This window comes from Chaetodon trifascialis, chromosome 10 (assembly GCF_039877785.1).
Source record: "Chaetodon trifascialis isolate fChaTrf1 chromosome 10, fChaTrf1.hap1, whole genome shotgun sequence".
NCBI classification, from domain to species: Eukaryota; Metazoa; Chordata; class Actinopteri; order Chaetodontiformes; family Chaetodontidae; genus Chaetodon; species Chaetodon trifascialis.
The window spans coordinates 15,450,513-15,468,871 of record NC_092065.1 but is presented as its reverse complement, the minus strand read 5'-3'; the positions used below and the strand labels follow the sequence as shown (position 1 = coordinate 15,468,871).

The 18,359-nt window shown below is 41.8% G+C and overlaps 3 protein-coding genes across 5 annotated transcripts; all 3 read right to left on the bottom strand.

Annotated features, from left to right (window-relative positions):
* On the bottom strand, nucleotides 1–5,654 carry ergic2 (ERGIC and golgi 2). Of its 2 annotated transcripts, none has more exons than XM_070971451.1 (13): nucleotides 5,148–5,654; nucleotides 4,943–5,051; nucleotides 4,627–4,673; nucleotides 4,457–4,524; nucleotides 4,303–4,343; nucleotides 3,784–3,885; nucleotides 3,561–3,653; nucleotides 3,395–3,450; nucleotides 3,184–3,282; nucleotides 2,995–3,092; nucleotides 2,744–2,906; nucleotides 759–838; nucleotides 1–671 (listed from the first exon to the last, which is right to left on the bottom strand). In XM_070971451.1, exons 1-13 carry the CDS (start codon nucleotides 5,251–5,253, stop codon nucleotides 606–608), a joined length of 1,128 nt encoding a protein of 375 aa, XP_070827552.1. In that variant the 5' UTR covers nucleotides 5,254–5,654; the 3' UTR covers nucleotides 1–605. The 2 variants fall into 2 exon arrangements, with proteins under 2 accessions (XP_070827552.1, XP_070827554.1); XM_070971453.1 differs by having other exon boundaries at nucleotides 4,943–4,990; nucleotides 5,148–5,653.
* Nucleotides 5,655–6,555: 901 nt separating this feature from the next.
* On the bottom strand, nucleotides 6,556–9,397 carry kxd1 (KxDL motif containing 1). The gene is made up of 5 exons (XM_070972374.1): nucleotides 9,251–9,397; nucleotides 8,784–8,910; nucleotides 8,462–8,614; nucleotides 8,081–8,127; nucleotides 6,556–7,991 (listed from the first exon to the last, which is right to left on the bottom strand). The coding sequence occupies exons 2-5, from the start codon at nucleotides 8,879–8,881 to the stop codon at nucleotides 7,735–7,737; spliced, it is 555 nt and encodes a 184-aa protein (XP_070828475.1). The 5' UTR covers nucleotides 8,882–8,910; nucleotides 9,251–9,397; the 3' UTR covers nucleotides 6,556–7,734.
* A 1,116-nt stretch (nucleotides 9,398–10,513) lies between these two features.
* On the bottom strand, nucleotides 10,514–17,729 carry LOC139338072 (SIN3-HDAC complex-associated factor-like). 2 transcript variants are annotated; one of them, XM_070972985.1, is made up of 7 exons: nucleotides 17,597–17,714; nucleotides 17,368–17,458; nucleotides 14,791–14,918; nucleotides 14,606–14,705; nucleotides 14,385–14,508; nucleotides 14,093–14,243; nucleotides 10,514–12,756 (listed from the first exon to the last, which is right to left on the bottom strand). In XM_070972985.1, exons 3-7 carry the CDS (start codon nucleotides 14,916–14,918, stop codon nucleotides 12,426–12,428), a joined length of 834 nt encoding a protein of 277 aa, XP_070829086.1. In that variant the 5' UTR covers nucleotides 17,368–17,458; nucleotides 17,597–17,714; the 3' UTR covers nucleotides 10,514–12,425. The 2 variants fall into 2 exon arrangements, with proteins under 2 accessions (XP_070829086.1, XP_070829087.1); XM_070972986.1 differs by lacking the exon at nucleotides 17,368–17,458 and having other exon boundaries at nucleotides 17,597–17,729.
* Nucleotides 17,730–18,359: the final 630 nt, after the last annotated feature.

The window sequence follows — 18,359 nt, the reverse complement described above, 5'->3', positions numbered from 1 at the left end:
CATATTGAAAATTGATTTTATTTAACAAACCAGCCTCATATTCGCAACATTCACACCTAGGCACAACTGTGGAACAATTTACAATCCTTCCAGTCTTTCCACATAATCCCCCTGTGAAGACCCTGAACACACTCACCCACACATGGGTTTTTTCGAGTCGACGTCCTTTCAGCTTGACGTTGAGCAGAACTATGCTGGGTCACCAAACTACGTGAAGCACTTTCACGTCAACCGTCAGGCTGATGTCAGTCAGGCACATACATGACCACATAACTCTGAGAAAAGGTCTAATTAGCCGTGTGTGGGTGCACCATGAGAGCGCTAACACAAAGTACTGTCTATTTAGTGAGCTCTTCAATGATGATGTCAATAATTTGTTTATCCTGCTGTTCAGTCCTCCTGGCATGGCTTTCCAGTGAAAGTGACAATTAATTAGTGGAGGTAATCTCACACCCATCCAATAACCATTTTAAAAAAAATCATACAAATATTTACACGTCAGGGACATATCCCATTATAAAACAAGTGTAAACACGTTCCAGCATCTCATTGCTGTTAGAGGGTCAGGCTAAGGTGGGGGGCTGCAGCTGAGCTGTAAGGACTCATCACTGAGTATAGTTCTCTGTGGGAAGCTGGGTTTCACTGTCTGTCTGCTCATTCAGAGGAGCCTCCTGAGAGAGGAGAACAGAAACATATAGAATTAAAATAGTAAAAAAACAATAAGTATGAAAAAAGTGTTAGCTAGGTTACCGGCTTACCTTTAGATGCCTGTAGACTCCCATTTGGAAACGACAACAAATTACATCAACCAAGAATCCCACCATGCCATGGAGCATGCCTACGAGGGAGAAAGGGATGCAACTTACTGTCGATGCTGATGAGGGTTTAGGGGAGGTGAAAATGATACGCTGATAAATGCGTGAACTGTTGCTTCTATGAGGGAGAGGATGCTGAGTCAATGCGTCACTTTTAAGGTTGAATGTCTCCCCTCGCAAACAGAATTACTCCTCTACAATGAACATCCATCATCTCTGGGACACGTAATGACATTCACCACCTCCTCCCATTATCTTTCATATTATCATATTTGCTGGATTATATGATGATTACATAACAGATAAAAATCTTAAATCCTGCTTTACATGATAAACGAATGGGGCCGTTGGCATGTGCGAGGACTTAAAAGGAGCATACCTGCTGCAAAGCGCGATTTAGCCCATTAAGATTTTGGATTGTTCACACCCCATCTAAGTACTATGAACCACAACGAAAAGGTGATGTTGTGACAGCTGACCATTTTCTAAAGCTTCAAGAGTGTTTTATACGGTGGCCGACAGGGGCAAACGCGCCGCAAACGGCAAAACGCTGCAAACACAGAAATGATGCAAAGCAAAAAACACACAAACACAAAAAACAAATGCAAGAGAAAAATGCTGCAATCACAGAAACGAAGCAGAAGCAAAAACTTACAAACACACAAAACAAATGCGAAAGAAAAATGCTGCAAATATCAAAACGCACACAACCCCAAAACAACTGCATGAGACAAACGCTGCAAATTCACTCCACAAAATGGAAGTGCGCCAGGCCACTAGGGGGACTCGACCTGAGGGATGGACCGGTCCTGCAGGACCAGACCATAGAGATATAAAGAGTAGACGCCGCAGCGACCGCTACTGCCTATCGGCGCTGATGAGCCGTGGGTCGGCGTCTTGGACCGGTCACCCGCTCCACTCAGCTCACTGTTTGGCAGGCGCAAAGAAGTGTCAGCACATTTAATTCAAAGTAACTCTCTGAATACGAAACTGATTTTCACGCGTTTTTTTGCTGCAAACGTCATACATGTAGCTATGATGCAGGACAAATGGTTTGGCATATTTCAATATTCATATGGGATTAACAGTAATAGAATATTCTGATGTAGCCTAGACTGTAAACACACACACACACACACACACACACACACACACACACACACACACACACACACACACACACACACACTAATATATGATAGAGAAGCAGATAGTGGCAGTAAAGTCAACTATTTTAATAATTTGAAGAGACAATATATGATTAGGCATTAGAAATTTGTATTTTGTATATTCTGTATTTTGTTTGTATTTTGCTTCTGCTTCGTTTTTGTGATTGCAGCATTCTTTTCTTGCAGCGTTTTTCTGTTGCATCTGTATTATGTGTTTGTGTGTTTTTGGCTTTGCATCATTCCTGTGATTGCAGCGTTTTGCCGTTCACAGCGCATTTGCCCTTGTCAGCCACCGTAGTTTTAAGATTCTTTTTGGCAGCATGAAATCAACCTGCAGGACTTTTATGGTTAATCTATGGAATGCAGTTGCATGTGGGACTGAAAACAGCTGAGGTGTTCATCTTGTGGGATGCTCTTAAAACCCAAGAGATAAGTAATAGACAAACCCAGACACTGTTAAGGTAGATTGGTAGTTTACAGCTTTAAATGCATACAGTAACGTGCTGTAAGCATTTAAAGCTGATGGTGACTCACATCTTGGATTTATCTGTGAATGTTCAATATAACGGTTGATTTAAGTGTCTGAAAATGGATTTTAATACTGGGGTTCAATTAATCAAAAGTCCTGAATAGCTGCCCGGAAGCCAGCAGAGTGATCTGAAAATGTTTTTACTGTTTGCTGAAAAAGCACTTAAAGGGCTAAAACACGATAAAGCTCCAGTGTGGTCCTTAAAAGTGTTTAAAAAAGAGTTTATCTACCTGTGGTGGAGAAAATGCCTCCGATGATGCCACAGAGTCTGACAAGAAACTGCCACAGAGGCATGTGCTGCTCGGTGACTTTCACCATTAGCGAGCTGATGTCATATTTCATAAAGATCCCTGAGACTCCATGGCTGCCTGCAGCGTGGTTGATCACTCGGTCCTGCAGAACAACAAGAGGAATGCAAACACGCTGATCATACTGATACATGGCGTACTACCACAAACATACAAACAAACTTCAAACTGACCTGCTCAGTGACTGAGTACTGATGCGTCTCTGCAGACACCTTGTAGGTGTTCAGTTTGGTGGGCACGATGGTGATGAAGTACTGAAACATGTGGTTCGCTGCAGAGAAGAAGCACAAATGTCTGACTCAGTTATCCATTTTTTTGGTAGCACAACACGCTAACTGCTTGATGTGACAGCACAAACGTACCATCGGCAGACACTTTCTCCGTTCCGTCCAGAGGGCTGATTATCCCAGGAATGGCTTCTCCAAAGGACAGGTGGTCAATCCGGTGAGAGAAGTTATAAGCTGCAACACAATGCCAAATCAAAACAATAAATAATCATGTGACTGTGATTGCCATGTTACATAAAGTAGATATGTGTACAACAGGGTTTAGTCGAAAGGATAATGAACTCACTGTCGTGGCTCACTAGAGCGGCTAGATGGGCATGGCCTCTAGGATGTGGGATGGACCTGTGCAGGGATGAGGAGGTCACACACTGATATAACATGGCCAGGTTTAACTTTATGTTCTCTGACAGATATAAAAGATGCACGACCTCTTAAATCATTTAGATACATACTTGCCAACTGTAATGTGGAAATTTCCTGCCACCTTGTTCACATACAGATGTCCATGTATCCTGCACGCACTGAGGGAAGTGGAGCTGTCCTCTCTGTGGGGAAAAGGAGCAACACAATGTGGAGGGGATAAATAAATCACAGCACGTGGGAGGTGGAACACTTCCCTGTTCAATCATATCTTTAACCATCTCTCGACTCCCGACAGAAAAGAGGATCCTGTACCTCAGAGGCTGAGCAGGACGAGCGTCATTGATTGCGGCCTTGAAGAGCACGTCCTGGAGAGAGTGCTCCACTTTCAGACGGTCTTGGATGTGCAGAAGTGTCCTGATGGAGACAGAGTAATTAAGGAAACAAAACTCAACTGGAATGAGTCAAAACCAAACAATGGATGAAACAACATCTTAAATTTGGGCCTATAATTCATCTCGACAAAAAAAAAAAAAAAACCCACGTAAACTTCACCCTGTTTGTTTGCACTATGCAAATCAGATAAAACCAAATAGCCCCAGTGAATTTGAATACCTTTTTGGTTTCCTTTAGGGTTGCAGACAATTTTACCAATGATCTGCTTATTTGTTAATACTCAGTCAAGACCAAACACTGTGCTGTTGTCACTAGATACAAACTGAATTTTAAATAACATGGCTAAATGATGCTTCTTCTGGATGAAAATGCCACCATATTCCTTTAGGGAGTGTTCAGAAAGAGACGTGTGATGCAGCTTAAAAACTTAACTCTTACATGTGCCACAATCTTTGCTGTGGAGAGAGCTCAAAGTTGACCTAAGGTGTGAGAAAACACATTTGTCAGGCATAACCATTGCAACACAAAGAAAATGGGATTTCATGCATTACATACAAATTGCTATTGCACACTGAAGACACTCATAACTCACTGGTTCATATTTCAAGCCATCAGAGGCAACCATGGTCTCTGCCAGATCCAGGACATCTGCACCGACATCTGCATTCAAGCACAAGTTAAAAAACAACACATGGCATCTTTCTCTGCCAAATATCAATGAGTGCTTTCTCTAGAGCTGAAATACAAATCAAGTGTACTTACACTGGCATCGCATGGCCACTGTGATGTCAACATTTATCCTCAGTTTACTGGAAGTGAAGAGCAGATGCAGTTAAGTAGGGCTGCAACTAACACTTATTTTCATTGCTGAAAAATCTGAATATGTCAATCTCAAATGTCTTGATTTGTCCACAACCTAAAGACATTCAGCTTACTGTCACCCAGGAGTGAAAAAAACAGAACATTTTCATATTTAAAAGCTGGAATCAGAGAATTGACTTTTTTTTTTCCACATTTAAACTGACTAATGGATTATTCGTAGCAGCTGTACAGTCACACACACTTGTTTCGCTCTTACCTGCTGTAGTCTTTGTCCACCTCATACTCGTACTTCATCCATGTGTCTCTGTACACAAAGAATTCCAGGAAGGCAAGGACAGCCATGAGAGTGAATGCTATCAGAGACACTAGAGAGAGCATCAAAATGAGTTAACATTAAAGCGGCTCCCTCGGGCAGGAGTATGTGGAAGTGGAGGCCACAGCTGGCTTTGTAGCATGTCTACCTGTCCCACCGCTGGCTGTGGACTCCACATAGCTCTCGGGGACTTTGGGGAAAGCGTCCAGCTCCCTCACCAGAGTCAGAGCCTTCTTCTTGGTCAGTCTCCTCATTTTAGGAGCGGCGGTGATGTAGCTTCAGGTGACTTCTTCATAAAATGAATGTTTTCGCGCAGCTAGTCAGCTAGTTAACGCCGGTTGTTTAATAAGACGACCGTTTGGTAATGTGTTGCCGACAGCCAATCATATGCGTGGTTCCTCTCAGAGCTGACGTCCACCATGACAGCTGTTAACATGCGAGCTAACAACTAAGATATCCGGCTAAAACATGACAGCGAACGACTGATATTACTTTAAAAATATCGCAATTGTACCGTCAGCTCACTCAACGGCTTCTATTCTTATTCAAACATCAATAAGTCCCAAAAAGCGAAGTAAGTTAGCCGAGGTTAGCTAGCGGCGTTGTGCTAGCTGACGCTACCGTGTCATTGGACCCATTGTCTGGGGGAAGAAGAAAAAGAAAAAGCTCCTATTCGTGCGTAGCGCCCTCAGACGGTCGGTTCGGTAAGTTACAAGTCACAAACATGCATTTAAAACACAATTTAAAACCTTTAAAACAATATGGATAAGATTCAAAAACAACGTCGTTGTAAACTATCATGTATGAAGAGTTTGGTGCTAATTTCCCACAAGCTAGCAAAAGCCTTTGAGCTAATCAAGACTGGGTAAACTGGCACTCTCCCCAAGAGTCCCAGCTTGTCTATGTGGCATTAACTATGAATATTATTAGGCTATTACTTTGCATTCATTTGTTTGGTAAGTGTTCTTGTGTTTGGGAAGTGTGTGCATTGGCCAGATTAAGCTGCTGGGGGATTCTGGGGCAAAAACGAGCTGCCTGGTCCCTGTTATCTGTTCCTGTCCTTGTCTGTTCATTGTAGAGTATGCTAGAATATCACATGGCCCAGTGGATGGATTATGAGATGACTGTCCCTTAGGCCCATTTAGCATATCCCAAGAAGCCTTACTGCATAGCACTGACTGAACATAAAGTGAACTAGGCCTCAACACATTACATAAAACCCAAGCTGATAACCACTCCCTGTGAAGGTGTTGTGTTGGATTGTTTTCTTGTGACAACCTCAGAATGAGTTTTTAGTCTATTCCCCCAAATTTTCCAGAAGGAAATGCCTTTTCACTTCTGCTGTGTGTATTTTTTTCAGGAGCCAATATTCCAAATTAAAGTTAATCATGTTACTACAACCCAGTTGGGACACAGTGATCCTTGAACTTTTGGGTACTAGGGTAGCAGAGCAGTTGCCAGCATAGCCCCATTGGTATTTCAACCTTGAATCGACCTTGTTTATTGCTTTAATTCCTACATTTTGAGCATACGTGTTGTTTCAAATTTAACATCTTCCTCTTTGCATCTCATTTTTATTTTCTATTAAATTAAAGAACAAAAAACATTTTAAATTTATCAACAGCATTTGATAAATTAATGATTTTGTTGTTAGCCACACTTCTTTTAAATCAAAGCTTGTCAAAGATATTGCTCATTTACTTGAGCCAAAAACATCCTTCAATCCAAATTTCTATATTAACTATAGGGGAAAATCAACTGTATGAATGATTTATATTATTCCACTGATTTTATGTTGTAGAGTCAATCCAAGCATTACTCCACATCTATAGAAAGCTATACTCTGCTTCTCGAGGGGATCATTTTTCAAATCCACAAGGGATACTGAGATGTAGAAATATGCCAGAAATAACAAATTAACTCAATTTTAGACTGGATTTTCCTCTTTACACCAAAGCTGCATCTTTAATGGGCAGTAAGAAGTGATTGGATCCTCCACTCACACAACCTGGCTCCAGCTGTTAAATCAAACAGCCTCTGCACTGTTAACGTGTCTTTGAACAGTTTGCAGAATCCCTAACAGCTCCAGAGACACTGATCACTAACAGTGAGCCTTCCCTGCAACGTAGGAGGCAAACAAAGACACAATTTCTTGGCAGGGATCAGTAAAGCATCAAATTAATAATCAATTTGCTCCTGAAAACACTCTTGAATATATTAACAAACACCCATAGAATAACAATGCTACAATATTACAATATTGTAATAGTATGACAACAACAGCAGTAACTACTCACAGACCCTCAGTATTATTCAGGTTGAGAACATTAACTTTTGTCTTCCAAGTAACATAAATCATGAAAATCCTTCAGTCAGGTGTGAAAAAAAATTAAATATGCTTATAATCACATAAAGTGTGAGGGCATTTGCTCGAGTTCACTGTCAGTCCCATAGATATACAGTACTAGATATACAGTACATCTATAGTGAGATACTATACAACTTCAAGTATTATCTGCGGTATTTTAGTGCTGTGCAGGCATAGGACAAATAAGCATGCCAACAAAAAGCCAGCATCCTCATGGACAGTTCATAGCTGTGATGCTGTTCCCAACAGATAGATTAATAACTGGGAAAGTCTGCAAAGATTGTAACGCAACGCAAACTCAAATATACGACATGCCCTCCTGCTAAAATAGTTTTAAGGTTCAAAATCCATTCACAAGCTGCTCGCTTTATTCTGCAGGCACAGAGTCAGGACCCTCGTCCCGTAGGACAGCTGTCTCTAAGACATCGGAGGTGGGTGTGTCGGGCGGCTCCTGAGAGAGATCTTCAGAGCATCTGCTCACAGTAGGTGAGATCACATCTGGACTTGTGTCACAGGACTCTGTGCTCTGCTCCGAGGTGGCTGTTGTAGTTGTGGTGGCAACACTGGGGGGAACTGGGTCAAACTCGTCATCATCGTCCTCCAGGATGGGTGACTCGTGGATATCTGCCAGAAAAAAAACAGAGATATTTAGACAGGCTGATGTGGGGAAAGTAGACTGTGGTCACAAAATGATGATTGGAAAGAAAACTCACTGCTGAAAGCTTCTGGGTACTGTTTAGCAATCTTCCCTTTTAGCATCCTGCAGAAGCAGAGGAGACCAGTAATTAGATGGTGTGCAAGTGTGTGTTTGTGTGTACTTGTGAGAAACAATTTGAGAGTTAGACCTTGGGATTGAGAGCATTTTTAGAAAGTGAGGGATCTTCAAAGAGCTGTTTGAGGGTTAAGGCTTGGGTTTAAAGGTCAGAATTAGGTTTAGGTTAGGTTCAGGGTAAGGGCTGGGGTTAGGCATTTAGTTGTGATGTTTAAGGTTGGGATGAGCGGCTGGGGAATGCATTATGTCAGTGAGGATCCTCACAAGTATACAGTATAAGTACAAATGTGTGTGTCTGTGCACCAGGGGAGTAGTGACTTGCCTGATCCTTCTGAAGATGCTGTCCAGATCTTTCTTCATCTCCACAAGGGTGCGGGTGTGGAGCAGGAAGCGCTCGTTCATCTGCTGCAGCCGCACGTTAGACAGCCCGTTGAAGTTGATCAGCATTTCGTTAGTCTTCTCAAAGCGATCAAGCCTGTTTTCACAATAATTCAGCAAAAAGTATCTTCAGAGGCCAGTTTACAAATAACAGGGTAGGTGTGATTTGCAAGTAAATGGAGCTGCGCATAACAGCTCATTCATTATATATTTAACAGTCCAAAGCCACATCAGGCTGAACAGCCTACTCCCACCATGCCACTCACATGTGTCTCTGAGCCTGGATGATGGCGTTAACATCCTCAGAGTTGACCATGCTCAGCATCCTGTTGCAGAACACGCCAGATGCTGTGGGCTCCACCATGATGACGATGGAGTCAAAAAAAAAAAAAGCTGCAGAAAACACCTTTATTTAGAAATTTACTCTCGCGAGTAGCATGATATAATACTCTCAACATCGTAAGCACTGACAGCACGAGCCCATGAAGAACGCGTGATCATGAAACTAACGGACCTTAAGATAATCAGTGCCGACACAGGTTAGATTCAGTAACACTAATACAAGTATCATCTTCTACAGTCAGTCAGCTCCAGCTGTTTCTCTGTGTTATTTCCATCGCAGCATGTTTATTAGCTTCATTAGCAGATCAACAGAGCCCCCTGTGAGCAGGCTGACTAGCCATTAGCTTGCGAGCTAAACTGGCAAACAAAGCACAAAATTGATAAAAGCTACCTCAGGTCCCACTGCTGCTGTCTGCTCCGACCCTGGCTGCTCCACTAACAGGTTTAAAACGACATCTGCAGCCTAAAGGTGCCTCTGACAGCTGCCTGTGAAACAAAAACAAAGCACTTCCGTGTTTTTTTTTTTTAACTTCCCGTCATAGGACCACCGTTTCCGGTGCTTTTTTCATTCCTTCCTTCTTTTTTTTTTCTTTATTTAAAACTGCGCAAATCACAGGTGTATATTTTAACCAATTTCTTTAAGTTATATCGTTGTTTTTCAGATGCTAAATTATATAATACCGATAACAGCGAAAGTATGGAAACATTTCAAAACCATATAAGAATACATTTTAGTAAAAAAGTAAATCATTTTTAAAAAACTATGAAATAAAAACAAATGCATACTATTATGATGTGAAACAAGTGGAAGGCTTAAAGTGCATGCAGTGTCATCCAATAGAATGCATGTTTTACTTGAATATACCTTTACAGCATTAACTGAAAACATGAAGTTATACCAAAAGCAGTCTTTGGAATTCGTGAAGCTTCATTTATGAGTGTGCAAATTCCCAATATAACATAGGCACAAAATGTTCATATTTGTTTAAAATTAGGATCCAGACTGAAGCCAGTAGGATGTTGTATAAATCACACCAAACTCAGGTTTCTTACTTTATAATTCACAGACTTAAATGACCTTTTCTTTCAAAATGACAGATAGCCTATAATAGCTTGCATGGTGTGAAAAAAGAGTCCTACCCTGAAAATGTGTAAAAAAAAAAAAAAAAAAGTCTGTTTTAATTTAAAGCAAGTGTAGTGTACTTGTAAATAAAAGTAAATAGTGTGAGGTACATCTGAACAAACTCTCACTTTAGTCAAATCTAGTGTATATTAGTGTATAGTGTATATGTGTGTATCTAATCTAGTGTATATTAGTCGTATGATTGAGAAAACTCTGATGTAGAAAATTTCCCATGAAAACCAAGAAAAGCTCAGACTGATCAGATGACCAGGCAGACCTGCTGTCTGGAGGCTCAACTCACAAAAACTAAGATGGATGTGCAGTACGATGTACAAAATTCACTTTCACCTATCCCTCACAGTTTATTCCCTTATAATACTTGCAATACATGTGTCACTGCCATGAACATAAGCCTTTTCAGGGAAATTAAGTAATTTATTCTTAATATATTATTGTTACCTGAATTTGGGTCATCCTGCTGATCTCCACCCACCCACTTTATACCAATAAATTCACTCCGTACTTCCAGAAAACTCACAAAATTACTTTTATTAAGGGACAAGTAAAAAAAGTACATGATGTATAAAAAATACAAAACCGCTTTATCTAACTTGTAAGCTAAGTTAAATGCATAGCAACAGTACATGCAAGTCTAGAGTTAGGTATCCTACTATTCTGTAACATTGTTAAGCTACAGGTGAAAAGGGGAAAGCACAGTTTGGTTGCAATCTATCATTTGTTTCAGTCTACATGATACAGATCCAAAATGATGGTACAGAATAAGTTATGTTGCACGCAACTCAACTGATGAGCAAATAAATACTTAACATTTCACAAATATTGACATCCAGTAATTCAACGCAATGTCAAACAAAGCCTGCGTGAGAATTACATTCGATTTCTGATGTACAAAACCGTACTACGTATAAGCTAAAGATGAAAAGAATTCATTACACTTCTAAGCGGGGATGCAGTGATACAAATAAATATGAAATAAATAAATAATGAAACCCATATAGGAGCCATATGGCTTGCCCAGCCCCATATGTACATAACACACCCTCTGCTCCCGACAACTACATCACAAGTATGAAATTTCATATTAGTGTTCTTTTTAGAATCCCATAAACATATATACAAATGACCTCGGACAAGCACAAGTGTCCATAGAAAACCTGCATTGATTTGACATTGGGTGAATTTCAATGTGCTTTGGCTTTAATTTGATAAATAAAGTAATATTAGGCTATATATCACAACACATTTGTGGTATATTAGAGGCAATGGCATAGAATTTCAGCTTGTATAAAGTCTTTTACCGTATATTGACCCAGGAATGACAGAAATCACTGATGTTGATATTGCTGAATGACAATAGACCGATTGTGTGTTTTGCTGTTGTATTGTGTGGTATTATTATGCAAAGACACTTTTGTTTTTCCTTATCCTTTTTTTTTTTTTTTTACATATAAAAATAAGTTAAAACTTCAGAGAAATGGATCCAAAAAATAAAAGTAAGATTTACAGTTTATATAAGGCCATGCAATTTTAGTAGACTCATGCATCAGATCATTAGGTCTTTTGGATGAGTGGGCTTGCCATTCATGCAAAATGCACTATGTGTTGCTGAGGCCACGATAAATATAGCTACTGTCCCTTTTTGTTCCTTAATACCAATCCAGAATTAACACTAGCACTGTCTGTAACACATAATTAAGGCTGGTGTATTTGCTGTTGAAGCTGTGAATAGGCCTTATTTGAATGGGACCCACACAAGTATTTGCACACAGAGACACTAATCCAGTCTACAAACACAAACTCTTTGATAGGAGTGGATGTCAATGTGAAGAGAAACAAACACAGGGGATACTGTACAAGTCTGTGCTCTGTCAATGTAAAGTGTCATTCATTCCAAAACGAGATATCCACCATTTCAAAAAAGAGATATCTACTCTTCACAAAGAAAGCAAAACTAATCTCATTATATTAGTCATCTTAACATATATGCTTATAAAATATCCACCTTGAGGATGAGTTGAATCAGCTGAAATGTTGAGTGATGAATTTCAAGTAGCACCTTTTTCTGTCAGTCAGTGGATCTATTGCGTTTTGGAACAAAATCTTCTAAATGTACCAGCAAACTAGAGCTCCAGCATTTCATCTACAGTCGATCAAAAACACCAAGGATGATGGTCCATCGTCAGGATGGTGAGAATATTAAATACAAAATAAGAGACAAAGTGGAAACACAACAGTCCATAAGTTACCGTTTCAAAATAACACCTCCGACATTATTATGGAGAAGACCAAAGGATTTACAGCTGCTTTATGATTGAAGGCAATCTGAGGCAACTCCTTTCTGTAAGTGCTTGAGCAAATAAAAAAACAGCACCCCAAGATTTCTTCAGAGATGTGTGCAGGAGGGAGGGGCGAGATGACGACTTCACCACCCTTGCTCCACCACCGCCCCGCTCCTAGGTGTCGTCATGGTAACACATAGCTGAGCAGCCTCTGCATTTTCCTCACACACCGGTGTCTCCTTCACTTCCTCTTCCGTCTGGGATTTCTGCCCACTGACGTCCACGCCCACCGGGCCCTCCTCTACCTCCACCTCTTCCTCCTCCTCCTCCTCTTCATCCTCCTCCTCCTCTTCCTCCTCCTCTTGTTGCTGCTGCTGCCGTTGCTTTTTACGGCAGCACGGTTTGAACAAATGGGGGTCGATGAGCACCTCCCCAAAGCGCCCCTTGTAGATTATTCCACAGCACACCTTTTGCCTGGGAGAAACACAACATGTTGTTTCTATTCAGTGGGTGAAATGTATTTCTTTAATTGTTTAAATCTTACAGAGGAAGGCATGGGGTGTGGTGTGATGGATCATCTATCTCAGACAAATTTCTAGTCTCTACATGTTTTTTTACCCCTAGAAATGAATTGAATTATCTGTCTGGAAAGCACTAATGCAGTCTAAATGTGCATTTAAGTTGGCCAGAGCAGACAAAACTGGTCCTTTAAACAAGGTGAGGTCCATAAAGATATAAATAAAGAATGAAGATGGCAGACTCCTGGTTCTGCATTGTGGGTTATATTTCAACATCATCTAGTGGTACAAATGCCATTTAAGGGCGTCATTATTTTTCGGCTGGTGTCACAGACTTTAGTTTTAAACTTTTGACCCTGCACATCCACACAAGCGATTTCAATTACTCTACATTAGACCTGTAGCCGCGTGGAGGATGTCACCAAACTAGAGGTTTTGCAAGCCCGTTGGGACCCAACTGGCTCAACACACTGAGTCAATTCAGGCCTTATTTTTTTTTCTTTTTGCACACATAGGCCATTGTGTGAACTATTGCTGTATTGATTGTATTATAAATGTACATACACATTTTATTTACATGCATTAAATGTGACAGTTCAGTTTACCACGCAGAGCACCGGGGAGAAGTTGGAATATGGGGAGTTCCTAAATGTTTTGGGAAAAGCAGCATTTTGGAAGAGTTTGGATTTGATTACCTTTACACAGAACAAGCCAACTGGTCACATGCAGTGCAAACAAATCCTTAGGAGTGTGCGCTTGTGTGCTTATGTATAACTCACATTGTGGGGACAAAAATCTGTTTACACAGTCGCATGTGGGGACAAGAATACAGGTCCCAACAAGTCAAATCATTGCATTTTAGGGTGAAGACTGAGGATAGGGTTACAGGTTAGGTAAGGTTAGGTTAGGTATAGGGTTAGGAATAGGTAAATAGTGGTTAAGTGATGAAAACCCCCTTGTGTGTGTGTGTGTGTGTGTGTGTGTGTGTGTGTGTGTGTGTGTGTGTGTGTGTGTGTGTGTGTGTGTGTGTGTGTGTGTGCCAACATTGTCTGGCTGAGGGCCTGAGTTTTTGGCCCATTCAGGCAACATAAGTCAAAACACTTGTGGGGGTGGACTATTGGCATCTAGGGGCTTTAAGAAACTGACCTCTTGCCTTTACATTTTGAACATGTGAAGATCTACAACTTTGACCAAAAAGAGCTCTTCCATGTAATACATACATAGTATCAAAAACAAGCTAAACAATGATTAAGCGGATCACAAAGGTGTGAGTGCTGCATTGTCTGACTTACCTCTTCCAGTAAGTTAGGTCCAGAAATGAGAAAACAGGGGAGCGGCTGGATCCTGGGCTGAGCTCAGTGTCTGAGCCGTCATCTGACAGGTTGCTGTAGCTAGGAGACTGAGCTGGAGAGGCACTGGAGGTGGTGCTGTGGGCATCTGAATCTGGTGGGCAGAACCAAGCACACATGAAAGGTACGATTAGGTGTGACATATGCATATGTATGACAAAAAAAGCCCACTCTTGAAGGAACAAGTGAATGAGTATCATAAAACATGTACTGAATGCCACAACGCAGAACTCACTGTTTCTTTTCAGCTCTTTCTGCAGTCGGCTGATCTGGCTCGGCCGTGCTTTCTTGGAGACAGACTTTATCTTCTTGGGCCTGGAAGTTATCTTTAGGCTGGGACCTCCTCTGGCATCAACAACCTGTGTGGAGGAGAGGAGAAAATAACGGCTGAATGAGTATTTTACCATGACAAAGTAACAGCTCAACCATAACATCAGAGCTGCGATCCCAACTCACGTGGTTCCAGTTCTTCTTGGTTCCCACGGGTAGCTTTTTCCATCGTTTCACCAGGAGCACACAGGCATTACAGATTTCTCCAGATCGCGTTTCGCTCAGTCTGCAAGATAATTGCAGTTTGTGAAGAAGTGACAGAGAGGAAAAATGTCTCCCTACATCCCCACGTGTTCAGCTGTGACTCTTACCCAAAACAGCTCCTGAAGTCTTTCTCATACCGCTTGCTGTCCGTGAAACGAGAGCTTGAAGACTTTGCCCGGCAGATGCAGCAGCCGTCCAAACTCCTGTACATTTTTGGCTTATGAAAGCCAAACATCTGCGTGCAAAAAATGATTTAAGTATTATCCTCTCAGCCTCTCATCAGTGTGCATAATGTGTCAACTGCAGTACCTCCCTGCAGCCAGAGGCTACATTTCTGACTCAGATCAGAGGTGATATTTTATCATAACATTTTGGTTTAGCTTAATCTGAATTAACTAAAAGAAAATCTGGTGTTTTGTCACGATTATAGTGCACTAAAAACATCCAGGGAAAGCGATTTTTGTTGGAGCATCCCTCTGCTTTGACCCACATGGGGGAAGTAGGTCAACAGTCAGACAGCGTGTCAGACAGATCATGTCACCATGCTGTGCTCACAGGATGCACGCTTCATTTTGGAAACTCAAAATATAAGCACGCACATGCCCCAATCCTCCAGGCTGCAGGGGACACGTTATTTGATACGGTTAAACAAACTGCAAAATATAAGGACGCGGTTTCAGGGAAATGCAAAAATATAAACGTGTCGGGGGCAAATCACTCGAAACGCAATAAGCACGCCGATTATACAGAGGAATTATGATTATGTTGCTAGGCAAATTTTAATCTCCACAGCACATGTGGACCTGAACTGCGGCAAAACTGCGAGCCGCGCCCCCCAGACTGGATTTTTTTTTTTCTTGCCATCAGTCCTCGGGGTCTTCTGACAGTGCGGTGCCACAGAGAGCAGACAGAGAGCGGGAATAATGACAGACCTCTCACTCTGCTGGGTATATCAGACCCTGCTCAAATTTGTGTGTGTGTGTGGGGGGGGGGGGGGGGGGGGGGGGGGGGTGACAACCAAAAAACTGTATCGTGATGGCTGAAGATCTCAGTATAAGTGTGAAAAATAAAGCTGTCTAGTTGAAAACAGATCAAATTAGAATATAAAATCAGTTTTTTTTTTCAGCATGACACGTGTAAAATTAAAACCGTGGAACCATATTATTAATCAAAATACATCATTATCTAGTTAAAAAAAAAAAAAGAAAGAAAGAAAGAAAAAATAAATGAAATAAAAAAAATAGACCCACATCTACCCCTGCAAAATATAACCGCAGCCAGATTTCAATGTACAAACCTTCAGGGAAACGTATCCATGTTTACTTTACTGCTGCACAAAGTTTATTTGGTGAAACATGCAAATAAAGCAACCGAAGTTATGACTGTTTAACCGGAAAAGTGCTTCACTGGGATTAAAACTGTATTTTACATGGCAGTCCTGTCTGAGACAGCAGCAGCACATAAAACATAGGTCACAAATTATACAGCAGACTTTAAATGGACATAATATGAAGGGAATAGTTAATAATAACCAGAAGAGATATGATCACACATGAGTATTAAAATGATCAGATAAAACAATCTATACCATGGAATTAAATGTGACATTTTATAGGTGTTACAGAAAGACAATCCTGTATCAGCTGCATGTACTCTGGGATATGTTACGATACCGACCACATATTCACCTTGGAGTGTCTCATCTGTAAACTGCAGACGATCTCTGCAGCAGAATACAGTACGTGACGCAACGCAACATGGCAACACACTTCAAAGGCGGAGGCAGTGTGGAGAAGGGGGTGTGATGCGATTTTCCGCAAAAACTGTAATATCGAAAGTAAACTTTAAAAATTCTGCCGAAAGCAGTCCAGACTTGCAAGCACATCACCCCCACTTTTCAAAATAAAAGAAGGCGCCGAGAAATGCACTTGTTTTCATCGAGAGAAAAGTGCAAGTCGCCAATTTCACCGCCCACTCCAGCGAGGAAGCATGGCATGCCACACGACCTGCTTCATGCGCACCCATTTTATGATGACCGTCCTCTGGTCGACGGTGCCCGACTTTCCCTCTCAGCATTTACTCCATGTAGCGAGATAAACCCATGCAAACGCATTTCCAAAGCAAAATTTCCTGTTTTCGATTTGGAGGGGGGGAAGCCGTTCTCAGATAATCGTGTAATTTGATCTTTACTCTTTGTTATTCCGCGGCCGCGTCACTGCAACAGTCCTTCAACTACATGTGCACGAAGTTCAAAGCGACGGCTTCACGAAAGTCGGCGCTTGTACTATTTTCTTACGCTAAGCAACATTTTCTTTCAGCCAGCTTGACTTGAATAAAGCGTTCATACATAGTTAGTGCTCGCGGAAGCTGTTTTGTTGACAGCAGCGGCCGCGTGCTGAGACGCATCTGTGGTCCGGGTGGGCGTGAGAGACTCAACTTGGCTAATTTAGCAGCCGTAAATGTGGAGCAGACTGCAGGCGCACTACAGCCACGATGTGGACATTAATGCCGTATAGAAGAGCAGGTTTCCGACCGGAACGTTCAATAAACGACTTCAGTCACGTTTCGGGAGAGATAACAGGAGTGATTCCACCCTGCAGCCGAATGCACTGAAACAAACAATAATAACAACAGCCATTCCTTGCTCATCACATTGACACATGAAGCCCATTCTTCGCGTTTACCTCGCCTTCCTTCTACTTTGCTCGGTTACTTTAATTGCTTACAAGGTGCCCTACGCATCAAGTTGACCACCCAGTCGGTCTTGCCGCAGGCCTAAAAAAGAGCAATTGTTCTGAGACAACTCGAAGCTTGTTTTGAATTACACATCTGAAAAGCACAGCCAAGACTTTTAAAGCCCCTTAAAGCCCCAAAGACCCGACAAAACACGCAAAAAGCGGCAGCATTCGTTACCTTGTTGCAAGTTGCTTGAAGCTGATACAAAGTAATAGTCCTTACAGCGCGTCGTTACGGTGTGACTATTATGAAAATCAACCCGCATCAGTAACCCGCTCCCTTGTTGATGTCTGCGCTTGTGGACGGGACTGGATAGTTGTGGACGCAGTGCGCATGCGTCGTATCCACACCTCCATTTCAGAGTAGGGCAGAAGCCTTTTTTTCTTTTTCTTCAATCAAAGCATTTACATAAACGACGTATGACGTGACCGTGCGTCTGCATTCTACTGGCCTTATAAGGATGGGAACATTGCGCGGGAACAGGGGGCTCGGCCCCGGTTGCTATGGCACATTGGAGAGTGTAAGCAAAGGGGCGGGGCCTGTGGTTTTTACTACAGAGCGCCAGATGGCTCGTCTGGAGGCCTACGGTTTTTAGGAGGCTCGGCGGCGTCAAGCAGGGAGATGCGCTTTGTTGATTTCAATTGCGTGACAACTGACCAGATTAGTGGTAAATAAAAGGTGGCTGAAACATGGCCTCCATCCAGTGGCCAGTCTGGGGCGAACAACCTTTTTTTTTTCTTTTTTTCTTTTTTTTTTTTTCTCAGACAGTCAATCAGCAGCGAGGCAATAGTCCCGCGGTCACATATCATAACATTTACTGGGATGTATAGGCTGTTGTCTATGCTGTGATGTCAGGAATACAATTTGGACATAGCTAAATGCAAATAAAAGGGGGCTAACCCGACGTATTGCATGGCTATTAACGGAAATAAAATGAATA

What these genes read in the sequence shown, in the direction of transcription:
- ergic2 (XM_070971451.1), bottom strand. Translation starts at nt 5,253, where the DNA reads ATGAGGAGACTGACCAAGAAGAAGGCTCTGACTCTGGTGAGGGAGCTG. An exon ending in CAGCAAAGATTGTGGCACAT is followed by an intron (nt 3,886 to 4,302) that starts GTAAGAGTTAAG and finishes TGTCTCCATCAG; the next exon opens with GACACTTCTGCACATCCAAG. An exon ending in AGTACTCAGTCACTGAGCAG is followed by an intron (nt 2,907 to 2,994) that starts GTCAGTTTGAAG and finishes GTTGTTCTGCAG; the next exon opens with GACCGAGTGATCAACCACGC.
- LOC139338072 (XM_070972986.1), bottom strand. Translation starts at nt 14,918, where the DNA reads ATGTTTGGCTTTCATAAGCCAAAAATGTACAGGAGTTTGGACGGCTGC. An exon ending in GACTTCAGGAGCTGTTTTGG is followed by an intron (nt 14,706 to 14,790) that starts GTAAGAGTCACA and finishes ATTATCTTGCAG; the next exon opens with ACTGAGCGAAACGCGATCTG. An exon ending in GAAAGAGCTGAAAAGAAACA is followed by an intron (nt 14,244 to 14,384) that starts GTGAGTTCTGCG and finishes TCTGCCCACCAG; the next exon opens with ATTCAGATGCCCACAGCACC.
- kxd1 (XM_070972374.1), bottom strand. Translation starts at nt 8,881, where the DNA reads ATGGTGGAGCCCACAGCATCTGGCGTGTTCTGCAACAGGATGCTGAGC. An exon ending in ATCCAGGCTCAGAGACACAT is followed by an intron (nt 8,615 to 8,783) that starts GTGAGTGGCATG and finishes TTGTGAAAACAG; the next exon opens with GCTTGATCGCTTTGAGAAGA. An exon ending in AGCATCTTCAGAAGGATCAG is followed by an intron (nt 8,128 to 8,461) that starts GCAAGTCACTAC and finishes CTGCTTCTGCAG; the next exon opens with GATGCTAAAAGGGAAGATTG.